General features: G+C 39.7%; 1 protein-coding gene across 1 annotated transcript in view; it reads right to left on the bottom strand.

Moving 5' to 3' along the window:
* LOC115213265 (pregnancy zone protein) overlaps nt 1-15,389 on the bottom strand; it is a 148,459-nt gene that overhangs the window by 113,426 nt on the left and 19,644 nt on the right. The window contains exons 3-7 of the mRNA XM_029782199.2: nt 14,061-14,252; nt 10,860-10,912; nt 6,965-7,034; nt 3,519-3,632; nt 2,074-2,158 (exon numbers count right to left, since the gene is read on the bottom strand). Coding sequence (XP_029638059.1) covers nt 2,074-2,158; nt 3,519-3,632; nt 6,965-7,034; nt 10,860-10,912; nt 14,061-14,252 — 514 coding nt within the window. The remainder of the gene's footprint in view (nt 1-2,073; nt 2,159-3,518; nt 3,633-6,964; nt 7,035-10,859; nt 10,913-14,060; nt 14,253-15,389) is intronic.

Here is a 15,389-nt window from a genome sequence, read left to right as displayed (position 1 = left end):
TATATATATATATATAGGGTTAGGAGTACTTTCGGCCATGTGGGGTACAGCAACCTCATTGTATTGGAGCCATGATAAAATGCACTCAATACATCCTGTGAGGTGGTTGATGTTAGGAACAGTATCTGGTTACTGGTCATCATCATCATCATTGTTCGACCGTGGTCGAGACAATGGAATTTACCATGCTACGCCAGACTTCACGGTCCATCATGGCATTACGGAGGTCCTGTTGCTGGATGCCTGTATCCCTGGAGATTACATCAGGGTAGGAGAGTGTGCGCCCTCTGGTATTGCGAGTAGATGGCTTCCAGAGGAGAAGAGTAGAAATTACTTCTTTTTCAGCTCTACAATAATGTCCAGCAAACTGGACTCTCCTACCTTTCACAAGAGATGACACAGGTGGTAGTTTCCCATATATTTGCATTTTGGTTGGATGGTGCTTCCACAAGATATTTTGAGCTCTCATAAGGAGGCGAGTGTAGGTTCCATCCAACCGCCTCTCAAGCTTCTTTGATAACGTCCAGGTTTCTGAGCCATATAGTAGAATTGGTTCGACTGTGGCTTTGAAGATTTCAAGTTTGAAGTCTCTACTTAGATTTGATGACCAGATCTTATGCATGTCATTACAGGCTGACCAGGCCATACCCTTTCTAGTTAGAAAGTCTTTTCCAGATGATGATATGTATGACCCAAGATATTTATAATCAGAAACCATATTTAAGGGCGCATTGTTGAGAGTATGGATGATGCAATCACTGTTGGACAGGCACTTGTTTATGTATTCAGTTTTGGCCTCATTGAGGTAAAGACCTACACAATTTGAGGCTTGTTCAAGAGATTGTAAAAGAGACTGGGCATTGGAGAGAGAATCACTGATAAGAGCGATGTCATCAGCAAAGTCAGTGTCTGTCAAGTACTCAGCTGAGTGTCTGGAACTTCTTCTTGGTTTTATTTCAAAGCCCTTGCCATAGATGGTATCAACTGACATACGTAGCACATAATCAACAACAATGATGAAAAGAAATGGGGCGAGTGTGTCTCCCTGCAGTATTCCAGCTTTGATTGAGAAAGATGATGTTTCTCCGTCAGGGGTTAAGATGGTTGAAGACGTATCTGTGTAGAGGACCTTGATGGCAGAAATGATTTTGTCTGGTATCCCATAGAGCTTAAGGATTTCAAACATCTTGTACCTATCTACAGAATCGAACGCTTTAGAAAAGTCTACAAATACCATTGCAAGATCGCGATTAAATGCTTTTGATTCTTCAATAAGTCTGCGTAGGCATAGTATCTGGCTCAGCGTTGAGCGCCCATGTCTGAATCCATTTTGGTTCTTTCGGAGCAAAGGTTCAACAAAAAGGACAAGACGATTTAGGATCAGTTTGTTGTACAGTTTTGCAGCAATTGACATTAGAGATATACCTCTGGTCATAGAAACCATCTCAAAAATAGAACATAGGGTGAAGGATGGTTTTAAACTGCATGAGAGGACACTGACAAAGAAGAACTGACTTGGATCATGACAACATAAGACCTGGTCAACCTATAGCAGCATGATGATAATGGTGACATCGTCAGGCTGCTGTAGGTTATGTGTGTGTGTGTGTATGAGAGAGAGAGAGAGTGTGTGAGTGAGAGAGGGAGTGTGCATATATGTATGGTTTGGATCAACCTTACATATACTGTCTACTAGAAAACATGTGTAAATTGCTCAAGTTTATCTAGACACATGAGAGTGTGCAGACAAAATTGTTAGAATTATCTGGAACAACCAAGAACAAGAAATCAGAATTTCTATGAATGTTGAATCTGCTACAAGCTCTGTAAGTCACTGGTAGAATTCAAGAGCCATTGTGATTCCCACAACATGCAATGCTGTGATACACTTTATTTAGTCAGCCATTGTCATATTAATCTAAAGAGTCGTGTGTGTGTGTGTGTGTGTGTGTGTGTGTGTGTGTGTGTGTGTGTGTGTATGTATGTATGGATGTATGTATGTATACCATAAACATGCATACACAAACCACACACACATACATATGGATATATATCAGATAAAAGTACTCTTACTTTGCACAGATCTCAACATCAACAGTCTCAGAAACAAAGCTCAGGTAAGATGGCACATGAAGTTTCAATTCAAATTTTGGAAGCACTGAAATTTAAATGATAATACAAGGAAAAGATAAAGTAAAAGAATATGTAAAGATTTTGATAAAACAATTTGCCTGTACCAGATAATATACTCTGCATGCTGCTTGTCAAACACATACGACACAATATTCTACACTGAAAAAAAAACTAGCTCAATCATTTTTTTTTCAATTTCTTTGATGAGGATTCATTATTATTATACACTAATTTTGTTTGTTAAAGGTACAACATTCCAATCATTTTACTCTCCAGCCGTTTTCAATTATCTTTCATTCTTGGTAAGAGTTTCAGTGAAAATTCTTTCTATGAAGAGAATGAGAACCATCTACCTAACAAATTGAATGAAGGGTGAAATTTTCTGAGAACATTATCAGATATTCCAGGTATATAATAAAAGCAAAAGGATTCAATGGCTGAAATGTTGGGACTATAAGAATCAAGATGGTGACACTAGTCTAAATGTATGATGATGATGATGATGATGACGATGACGACGAATTATTATTATTATTATCATTTCAATATTATAACACATTATCAACCATATTAATTATTGGGTTGTCCAGAAAGTTCGTGCCGGTTTTTAAAGGAAAGAAAAAGGTCAATAAATACTTGCCATTACATTTTTAATCAACCAGATATGAACTATTTTGTTGTGCAATGCATCTCCATCTTTCCTTTAACTTGAAAATAACCTCTTCCCAAAATTGAGGTGGTTTCATGGCAAAGAATTCATCAAGGTATCTTTTCACATCATCCAAGGAATTGAAATTTTTACCATTAAGATTATTCTGCAGAGACCTGAATAAGTGCAAATCCAAAGGGGCAATATCTGGTGAATATGGAGGGTGGGAGTAACACATCCCAGCTGAGCTGCAGCAATTTTTGTCTGGTTCCCAAAGCATCAAGTGCCGAAAATGAACTTTCTTATCTTCCATTTTAAAGGGTTAGAGAATTAATACAGGTTATAGGAACATAAACCTTCTTCCACAAAAAGATAGCTTAAACTGTGCTCTAAATGGAGGTGTAGTCAAATCCTATTTTATGGACTCAACCATGTTCTAAAATAAGTCGAAAGGTAAGCTACCATAAATCAGCACAAACTTTCCAGACATCCCAATAATTACACAAAAGAAAAGCATGATTTTGAAGAATTTAGTAAAAATATATCTTGGATATTTTAGTATATTTAACTGATGTTCAGAAAACCACTTGTTAATATGTTATTACGTAAAACTGTAAAAGTTTTTTGGGTTTTTTTCAGATTTATAACATAAGACAAAAACTATTTCAAGAAGGTATGTAAGGAGTTACCAAAAGTTAATAAAATGCTGATGAAATTTAGAGAAAAGATATGTTACCATATTCTTCTACTTTGAAATTTTTTATCCTTTTCTGTCCGTTTGCTTCAATGTTTATAGACCACTCTCCAAGAATAGGGTCATCTGAAAGCTGCATCTCCAAGGAAAGTAAACCTGTGAGAATGAATAAAAACTTAAATATTAACAAGGTATATTTTCACACCACTCACTCTCTCTCTATCTCTCTCTCTCTCTTATCTCACAATTACAGTGGTTGGTAAAACAGCAGTGATTATTATTAATGCACTAACCACTGCTATCTCTACCACTAACTCACCCCCACCCCCACCCTGTCCACCTCCCTCTATCTTCTCTCATACTTTTCTACATATGCATACTTTTCCTTCATTGGACACTAAACTCAGCTTGCAAAGACCTGTTGAGGCAAGTGAAATCGAAATCAAATCCAATGACTGGCATCCATGCTAGTGGAGCGCTAAGAGTATCATACAAGCATGATCATTGCCAGAGCAACAAGCTGGCCTCCATACCAGTGGCACGTAAAAAACACCATTCAAGCATGATTGTTACCTGTGTCAACTTACTGGCACTTGTGCTGGTGGCATGTGAAAAAAAATTCAAGCGAGGTCATTGCCAGTGCCACTGGACTGGCTCCTGTGCAGGTGGCACATAAAAAGCACCATTTGAGCATGGCCATTGCCAGTGCCGGTGGCACGTAAAAGCATCCACTACACTCTCGGAGTGGTTGGTATTAGGAAGGGCATCCAGCTGTAGAAACTCTGCCAGATCAGATTGGAGCCTGGTGCAGCCATCTGGTTTGCCATGCTAGCAGGGAAAGCAGACGTTAAACGATGATGATGATATCTTAGTAATCTCCCTCTGCCACTGAATTAGACACTTTCTCTCCCTCAAATAATTGCCATTCTTTTTCTTACTATCTCAACTTCCAATAATTCTATAGCTATTATCCCTAAAATTTTACGCCTTTACACAAATCCAACACAACTGACTACCCTTCAATTACTATCTATCCCACCCCTATCATTCACCTCCCAACTCTCCACCTCTTCCACTACCACCCTTAATACCCTTGATATTAACGCCCTCCTTCTTCCTGAACTAGCTTTCTTATCTCCTCTCACCACTCCCTGTCTTGAAGAATTTTGAGTTGAATATATTGAACCTATTACTTATTTCTCAAAGCCTGGTACTTATTCTATCAGTCTCTATTGCTGAACCACTAAGTCACAGGGATGTAAACACACCAATACCGGTTGCCAGGTGAGGGACAAGCACAGACACAAAGGCATACACACATAGATGTGTGTATATATACATATATATATATATATATATATATATATATATATATTATATATATATATATATATATATATAATATATATATATATAATATATATATATATATTCATTTAGTCTTTTATTTGTTTCAGTCATTTGACTGTGGCCATGCTCGAGCACTGCCTTTAGTTGAACAAATCAACCCCAGGACTTATTCTTTGTAAGCCTAGTACTTATTCTATCAGTCTCTTTTGCTAAACCACTAAGTTATGGAGATGTAAACACACCAGCATTGGTTGTCAAGCGATGGTGGGAGGCGGGACAAACACAGACACATAAACATATACACACACATATATATATATATACGACAGGCTTCTTTCAGTTTCAAATCCACTCACAAGGCTTTGGTCGGCCCGAGGCTATAGTAGAAGACACTTGCCCAAGAACCCAGAACCATGTGGTTGGTAAGCAAGCTACTTTATTTTATCTAATTTGCCACAGGGGCATTACACAGATGTAGCTTTGCGGGCTGGACATAGACATTAATGGTATGAATGATGGTGATGGAACGAAGATGATGATGGGAGAAGATGAAAGCGCCCGCCAACTTCCACTTCTCTAAAACAATGTTCTTTTTTCAACAAATCATAATGAGGCAATAAACCTCTTACAATGTTCTTTTAAAATATACAGAAAGTTCAGGTTTCAATATGATACAATGTTCCTTCAAAATATACAAAAAGTTCAGGTCACCCGGCCAACCAGCTTTCTTGCTTCATTAAAGCACTCAGCCGGTTCTCAGCAAGACCACTCAGCAAGACCACACAGGTACAAATCTATAGGAGTCCTCCGGGAAGGAATTCACGATCCTGCACTGATCGCTATCCCATAGGACCTCCGCAGCCACCTGCGAAGGCCACTCAGGGTCCTCTGTGCAGGACCGAAGTCCCTCCCATTGGCCTCTCCTTTTCATTTTTCTTATCTCATTTTCAATGGTTCCTCCTTTGTAGAAGAGGACCACATATTTATCCTCCGGCGGCACACCTGCCTGAGGAGACTCGGGAGACGCCGTCCGCATGTCACAATCCGCCGGCGGCGTCCCGTTTCTCTTTTTTCTTTTTTTCTTTTATCCCTGGGCCGCGAGAGAGTGAGGTTTCTGTAGTGTACACAACGGGTCCTCTTTTTCTCCCTCAGCTCCCGGGTCTTTATATATATCACAAGCTACTTACCACACAGCCACTCCTGTGCCTACACAGCCACTGACAGGCTTCTTTCAGTTTCTGAGCACCAAATTCACTCACAAGGCTTTAGTTACCCAAAACTATAGTGAAAGACACTTACCAAAGGTGCCACACAAGGGACTGAACCTGGAACCATGTGGTTGGAAAGCAAGCTTCTTACCATACTGCTATGTTTGCACCTATATTCAATTTCACAACATTTCTTCTGAGAAACCTTTTCCCTGGAAGATGCCCTTTATCTATCCACTTACTAACTCACTCACTCCCACTCTTGCTTAATGAGGCTGGGGTCATCCCTGGTTAATGGTCTCAGGGACATCATCATGTATAGAACCAGCCAAGTTCACCAGGGTCTTCCATCTCTGACAGTACTGTGCCAGCCCCTCTGCATCCTCAAAGATGATGTTGAACCTCTGGAAGATCTTCCTTAATCACACTCAGCCATCTGGTGTGGGGCCTACCACTGTATCTATTACTCTACTCTTTTACTTGTTTCAGTCATTTTGACTGTGGCCATGCTGGAGTACCACCTTTAGTCGAGCAAATCGACCCCAGGACTCATTCTTTGTAAGCCTAGTACTTATTCTATTGGTCTCTTTTGCTGAGCCACTAAGTTACAGGGACATAAACAAAACACTAGCATCGGTTGTCAAGCGATGTTGGACACACACACACAAACATATACACACACATGCATACATATATATATATATATATATATATATACGATGGGCTTCTTTCAGTTTCCGTCTACCAAATCCACTCACAAGGCTTTGGTCGGTCCGAGGCAATAGTAGAAGCCACTTGCCCAAGGTGCCATATAATGGGACTGAACCCGGAACCATATAGTTCGTAAGCAAGCGACTTACCACACAGCCACTCCTGCACCTATGCAGAAAAAAAAATTAACTTAATGCTTGCAAGAAATATTCTGCTTACCATCAACATGCTGGTCCAACCACTGAACAATTCGTGTACCTTTAGGGTCTGTGATATATATTTTTTCAATCTAGACAAATAGAAATAGTATATGTGTTTCTGTACATCAGATGCATAAGTAGACATGACATTACATTGAGAAGTTAATGGCAAAATTTAAAATTTAGATGAATAATTATGTCGCCTTACTGGTATTTCTGCTGGTGGCACGTGAAAAAACATTCAAGCGAGGTCTTTGCCAGTGCTGCTGGACTGGAACCTGTGCAGGTGGCATGTAAAAGCACCCACTACACTCTTGGAGTGGTTGACGTTAGGAAGGGCATCCAACTGTAGAAACTCTGCCAGATCAGATTGGAGCCATCTGGCATGTAAAAGCACCCGCTACACTCTTGGAGTGGTTGACGTTAGGAAGGGCATCCAACTGTAGAAACTCTGCCAGAACAGATTGGAGCCTGGTGCAGCCATCTGGTTTGCCAGTCCTCAGTCAAATCGTCCAACACATGCTAGCATGGAAAGCGGACGTTAAACGATGATGATGATGATGATGAATTAGTAAAAAAACATTAAAACTTTTGTTTTATATATTATTTAATTCTCTAATATTTGATATTTTCATTCCCTAAATATTAATTCATATAAAAACATGTGCCACTAAGCAACTCCTTAAAATATTCACCACAAAAGGAGTTTTTTTTACAATATGTGCCTCACAAAAGACCCCCATTGCAATATGTGCCAAGTGGCATACCTAAATAACATACATAAAGCAAAAAAAAAAAGAAAAAAATTCAACCAAAATCAAAACTGTTCTTGAGAGAAACCATGCAAACCAAATAATGTATGTATATATGTATCTATGCATGCGTGTGTGTGTGTGTGTGTGTGTGTGTGTGTGTGCATTATGTTATATTCAAGGTGTCAGTCAATGCAGAGCTATGGTAGAAGATACATGCACAAGGTGTCATGCAATAGGGTTGATCCTGGAACTGAGTGATTATGAAGTGTACTTCTTAAATGCACATACAGAACTGCACTAATATATATTCGATGGCAACTAACCTATGAATAATTGTGAATACAGATCTAATGTCAAGATTTTAGTGTGTTTGGGGAAAAGATACTGGTGTATTTCAAGCAACGTGTTTATATTGTGATTACCAAATTGCTGCAGCTATATAAAACTTGAAGTATGAAAAGCTAATCGAAGAATGCAGAGAACAGGGATGAATGTCGAATATTATCACCTGGCAGTGGGGGCTAGAGGCTTCATTGAAAAGAAAATGACAACACTTTTCAAAAGAAGATTTGTTTTTTCTAGCCCCAAGCTGTGTAAACTAATAAGGAGAGTACAGGAGGCAGTCGAAAAAGCCAGCTTCTATATATGGCTGAAGCGGAAAGGCCGAAAATGGCTTGAAAGCCATAAACACGCCAACAGGAAATAACATCATTAGGTGAGACTAGCTGACGGAATCAGCTTCGCTGACTGACAGGTGACGGTCGTTTAGAAAAAGCACAGGCTAAAACTACGTGCTTTCACTAGTCAGTTAAGGTGAGACAGTGTCACATGACAACTTGCTGGGGCTGCCTGCTGACAGGTAACGGTTGTTTAGAAAAAGTGCGGGCTAAAACTACGCGCCGTCACTAGTCAGTTAAGGTGAGACAGTGTCACGTGACAACTTGCTGGGGCTGCCTGCTGGAGTCTATGCGGCAGGTATTTAAAGAGAGAAATTTGACAAGTCAGTCAGTCACCGGCTGACACTCGCTGACGATACATCGAAGAGGCCAGGGAACAGAAGAAAGAAGACATGCACTCAACAGCAGAGCTGAAGACACTCCGAAAGGGGGGACCCCGCCACGTCAAAACGGTAGAGGAGTAGGGGCTGAAACCGGACGTGGTTCCTCCTGATGATGACTTGAGCTAACTGGATCCTATAAAGGAGCTGTTGTGGTAGCAGACCACGATTGTAATTCCTCCTGTAGCTTACTCTTTACTCTCTTTTACTTTGTTTCAGTCATTTGACTGTGGCCATGCTGGAGCACCACCATTAGTCGAGCAAGTCGACCCCAGGACTTATTCTTTGTAAGCCTAGTACTTATTCTATCAGTCTCTTTTGCCGAACCGCTAAGTTACGGGGACGTAAGCACACCAGCATCGGTTGTCAAGCGATGTTGGGGGGACAAACACAGACACACAAACATATACACACACATACATCATCATCATCATCATTTAGCGTCCGCTTTCCATGCTAGCATGGGTTGGACGGTTCAACTGGGGTCTGTGAAGCCAGAAGGCTGCATCAGGCCCAGTCTGGCAGTGTTTCTACAGCTGGATGCCCTTCCTAACGCCAACCATTCCATGAGTGTAGTGGGTGCTTTTTACGTGCCACCCGCACAGGTGCCAGACGAAGCTGGCAAACGGCCACAGACAGATGGTGCTTTTTACGTGCCAGCGGCATGGGGGCCAGGCGAGGCTGGCAATGGCCATGATCGGATGGTGCTTTTTATGTGCCACCGGCACAGGGGCCAGGCGAAGCTGGCAAAAGCCACGAACGGATGGTGCTTTTTACATGCCACCGGCACGGAGGCCAGTCAGGGCGGCGCTGGCAACGGCCACAATCAAATGGTTCGCTTACTTGTCACCGGCACTGGTATCACAGCTGCAATTTCCATTGATGTTGATTGACTTCGATTTTGGTTCTGCTTTCTGATATCTGATTTGATTTGGTATGATTTTGATTTTGATTTTGATTTTCACTTGCCTCAACGGGTCTTCACAAGTGGAGTTTTGTGTCCCAAGAAGGAAAGGTATGTATAAGTCAACTGGCTACATACCAGGTAGAGGCCACGGGTTATGGTCTCACTAGTCTTGCTGGGTCTTCTCATGCACAGCATACTTCCATAGGTCTCGATCTCTAGTCATTTCCTTGGTGAGACCTAAAGTTCGAAGGTCGTGCTTCACCACCTCGTCCCAGGTTTTCCTGGGTCTACCTCTTCCACAGGTTCCCTCAACCGCTAGGGTGTGGCACTTTTGCACACAACTATCTTCAGCCATTCTCGTCACATGACCATACCAGCGCAAACGTCTCTCTTGTACACTACAACTGATGCTTCTTAGGTCCAACTTTTCTCTCAAGATACTTACACTCTGTTGATTATGAACACTGACATTACACATCCATCGGAGCATACTGGCTTCATTTCTTGCGAGCTTACGCATATCCTCAGCAGTCACAGCCCATGTTTCACTACCATGTAGCATGGCTGTTCGTACACATGCATCATACAGTCTGCCTTTTACTCTGAGCGAGAGGCCTTTTGTCACCAGCAGGGGTAAGAGCTTTCTGAACTTTGCCCAGGCTATTCTTACTCTAGCAGTTACACTTTCAGCACAGCCACCCCCACACCTGACTTGGTCACCTAGATAGCGGAAGCTATCAACTACTTCTAGTTTTTCTCCCTGGAACGTGGTAGAAGTTAGTCTCTGCACATTTTCAGTGTTTACATATATATATCTATATATACAACGGGCTTCTTTCACTTTCCCTCACAAGGTTTTGGTCACCCCGAGACTATAGTAGAAGACACTTGCCCAAGGTGCCACACAGTGGGACTGAACCTGGAACCGTGTGGTTGGTAAGCAAGCTACTTACCACACAGCCACTCCTATGTCTATGTAGTCTAAAGAACAACTAAATGTGATTCACAAATCTATTGTTCTAAGTTAAACTATTAATCACACAAGAGTACAAAGAATAAAATTGTTTGTTTTTTTTATATAACTTATATTCATTGCTTTTATTGTGTCATTGCTTTTATTGATAAACTGACATATAAAAGTAGAACTAAATTGAAGAAAAAATAAATCGGCAATGATTTTAACCTAAATACTTACATCTCCAGTCCAGGGTTTATAATTGCGATCAAATAAAAGAGCACGGAATTTCACTGTGAAAATAGAAAAGGAAATTCAAGGTTAAAATGAATAACAATAATTCTTTGAAATAATCAACTTTAATCCTTTCAATGCCAATTGTAACTTCAGTCAAATTTCTTTGAGAACTGTTGTATTCAACTTCTGTAAGGTAAATGTATCTGGTTGTTCATAAAGAGAATATAAAAACTTAATGTCATATTTTACAGGACTAACTTGAACTGGAGACAATAAAGCATAAATAAAATTACTGACTTACTAATCTATTATGAATCTTAAAGATAGTGTTGTCCTTTGGGTAGGTCATTTTGCCAATAAATACACATGGTTGTAGTTCACTTCAGTCTTATAAATTGATTGGTTTGTTAATTAATTAGATAGTTAATTAACAAATTAGCTGATTGATAATAAAACAGAAGTGAATAATAACCATGTAGGCTTTCATGTATGTGTGTGTTTATTAGCAGACTGGCCCTTATGCAAAACAAATACAAAATTAAGACTTCAAAGAGCAATTTATTTATTCTTTGGTTAAATATTAATTTCTGGCTTTGGCACAAGACCACATAAACTTTTGGAAAACTACAGTCTATTATGATAATGCTTTCCAAAATTCTAAAATTCCATATCATATAGTCTTTTTTTCTGGTAGCTATTGCTACATGCATCACTTTTGTTTTCATGTCTTCCCACATTTTATGATTTAGTCTAAAGTAAGGACAGTACCCATGACCATTTTCCAGGGCTCCCAAGACTAGTGGGAGGAAGAGAGAGAGAAAGCCCAGAGAATATGACCTAGAATGTTTGCAACACAGTGCATTTTGCTTAAGGCACCCGATAGTCAGATGGTGATAACAAATTAAGGGTAGTACCCAAAGTATTCTAACCATTAAATTTTCATGTTCTTTATCAATTGCATCATCCTCATTCCTTCAATGATTTCTAATCTGAGAATGCTCTCATAGTTCTTTAGCATGTTATAGCCACATGGTTAAGACCATGCTGGGTCACTGCTTTTATAGGTTATGAAGATTGTATTTTCTATGTCATACACAAAAAAAATATTCTTTGAAATTCATTTTTAAAGCTATTTCTTTTTGATTAAGATAGTTTCTTGATTTGTAAAAAGTTAACTTTGTTAAAGAACATCATCATCATCATCGTTTAACGTCCGCTTTCCATGCTAGCATGGGTTGGACGATTTGACTGAGGTCTGGCGAACCAGATGGCTGCATCAGGCTCCAATTTTGAACTGGCAGAGTTTCTACAGCTGGATGCCCTTCCTAACACCAACCACTCTGAGAGTGAAGTGGGTGCTTTTATGTGCCAACGGCACAAGGGCCAGTCAGGCGGTACTGGCAACGGCCATGCCCAGATGGTGTTTTTTTTATGTGCCACCTGCACACTGGCACATGTTTCAGTAAGATGATGCTGGTAACGATCACGCTCGAATGGTACTTTTTATGTGCCACCAACACGGATGCCAGTTAGCCGCTCTGGCAATGATCACGTTCGGATGGTGCTCTTAGTGCTCCACTAGCATGGATGCCAGTCATTGAATTTGATTTCGATTTCACTTGCCACAACAGGTCTTCGCAAGCAGTGTCCAGTGAAGGGAAGGTACGCATAATACTTATTTTTAATTATTTATAATTGATATAATATATAAATAACTTTACCATTAGAATAATTTATTTTCCAAAATTTAAATGTTACATTTCTGATTCTTCTTATACTCAATTAGTCTCTCAATACCTTAGTACTTTGTCATACATGCACACTGATATTGCACATCTAATGGAATGCACTAACTTTGTTCTGCTCTAGTCTATGCATGTCCTATGTGTTCATGACTCATATCTCACTACCATGTAGCCTTACTGTGCACACAAGCATCATACAATGTCTTTCACTCTGAAAGAGAGTTAGGCTGTTTTCAGTTTCCAACCCCCAAATCTACTCACCAGGCTTTGGTTGGTCCAGGGCTATAGTAGGAAACACTTTCCCAAAATGCTGCACAGTGGGACTGAACCCAAGACCACATTATTGGCTTCTTAATCACACAGTTATACTTGTGCATAAGAAATATTTATATATCTATATATATATATATACATATATATATATATATATATCATTATCATTTAACATCTGTTTTCCATGGTGATAGGGTTTGGAGAGTTTATCAGGAGCTGGTACGGTCAGGGCCACACCAGATTCCATAGTCTGTTCTGACATGGTTTCTGTGGCTGGATGCCCTTCCTAATGCCAACCACTTTACAGAGAGTACTGAGTGGTTTTTACATGCTACCAGCACCAGTGCTTCTGATGTGGCACCAGTACCAGTGCATTTTATGTGGCACCAGCACCAATACATTTTATGTAGCAGCAGCACCAGTGCTTTTTATGAGGCACCAGCTCCATATATATGGGGTAGAAATGTGCTTATGTTCCCATTCCATGGTTTCACTTATAACCATCTGAGTGGAATGGTGATATAATGTTTATATTCCTTGTTAGTATTATAACTCTGTGCTTTTGAAGACCAGTAAAATAAAAAAAAAAAGTTTCCTTATTTGAAAAACAGGTAAGCTTGGTGGCAGGAATAGCAGACAGTCTCATGTAGGTTGGTAGTAAACAGTTAACAGATGAGGAGCTGAGTGTTAAATTGCTGCTATTGTTGTTGTTTATCTCTTAGCTGGCCTGACTGAATTGGCCTATGATTAAAAACATTCCTATCACAGCCATCCCAAATTGTTTATTTGATATATCGGATGTGTTTCTGCTTTAACCCTTTCATTACTGTATTTATTTTGAGATGCTCTGTGTTTCTTTCAATTACTTTAACTATAACAAAGAATTTAGTAAAATAACATAGTTATCATTCAGCTAGTGTTAGGAACATAAATTGTGACCAAGGTTTGGTGGAAGATTTTAATTCAAAACACATGAAAAAAAGACATTTGTACTCAGAGCCAGAGCTGGTTTCAGCTGGGTTGGTAATGAAAGGGTTAAGACAGTAGGGTATAGTTTAAGGGATATTTGGCTACTATTTCTAGCAGGTCAGACAACTACATAGAGGCTCATGGAGGGTTGCTTTATCTAACAAGGCTGTCTGCTGAAATGACAAAAATATTTTACTCATCAAACTAAAATATTTACCTGTCTGACCAGGTTTGTAAATTGGTTTGTCAGGTTGAACAAGAATAATCAGCTTTTCAAAAGATATTCTGATTGAACGACTATCTTCAAATGTGACTGTTGAATTCTCAGTAAATCCTTCTCCATAGATACTAAGGACAGCTTTTCTTTCGTTGGTCAAAGGAACATCAATAGGAATGCAGTTTCCAATTGCTGAAATAGAAAATAAAAGATGATCAATTCGTATTTGTATTTATATCTATATTTTACACTTCTTAAAAAAAGTCATTTAAGATATAAATTTGAATTTTCATCATCATCATCATCATCAGTAGTAGTAGCGGCAGTGGTGGTGGTAGCAGCAGTAGCAGCAGTAGCAGCAGTAACAGCAGCAGCAGCAGCAGTAGTAGTAGTAGTAGTAGTAGTAGTAGTAGTAGTAGTAGTCCACCAAGGTTGACCCCTTTTGGGGTTGATAAATGAAGTTCCAGTGAAACACTGGGGTCATTGTAATTGATTTGTCCTCTCCTCCAAAATTTCAGGCCTTGTGCCTTTAGTAGAAAGGATTATAATTATTATTATTATTATTATTATTATTATTATTATTATTATGTTTATTATCAAAATCGAAATCGATCAACATCAATGGAAATTGTAGCTGTGATACCAGTGCCGGTGGCACGTAAGAGAACCATCTGAACGTGGCCGTTGCCAGCGCCGCCCCGACTGGCCTCCATGCTGGTGGCACGTCAAAAGCACCATCTGATCGTGGCCATTTGCCAGCCTCATCTGGCACCTGTGCAGGTGGCACGTAAAAAGCACCCACTACACTCACAGAGTGGTTGGCGTTAGGAAGGGCATCCAGCTGTAGAAACACTGCCAGATCAGACTGGGCCTAGCCTTCTGGCTTCCCAGACCCCAGTTGAACCGTCCAACCCATGCTAGCATGGAAAATGGACGTTAAATGATGATGATGATTGTTATTATTATTATTATTATTATTATTATCATTATTATTATTGTTGTTGTTATTATTATTGTTAATATTATCATTATTATTATTATTATTAAAGACAAGGAGCTGACAGAATTGTTAGCACGTCAAACAAAATGCTTAACAGTATTTTGTCCATTTTTATGTTCAGGGTTCAAATTCCACTGAGGTCAAGTTTGCCTTTCATTCTTTTGGGATCAATGAAATAAGTACCAGTTGAACACTGGAACACTACTCCCAAAATTTCAAGCCATGTGCCTACATGAGGAAGGATTATTCTTAGTATGACACTAGTTCGTGCCAATGTAGTTAGCAGGTATTTTCTCTTGAGGTTTGGTGACAACAACACTCCTGAAATC

Source organism: Octopus sinensis, linkage group LG6 (genome assembly GCF_006345805.1).
Source record: "Octopus sinensis linkage group LG6, ASM634580v1, whole genome shotgun sequence".
Taxonomy (NCBI): domain Eukaryota; kingdom Metazoa; phylum Mollusca; class Cephalopoda; order Octopoda; family Octopodidae; genus Octopus; species Octopus sinensis.
The sequence above is the reverse complement of the archived record's forward strand: the minus strand, read 5'-3'. Positions and strand labels throughout refer to the sequence as shown.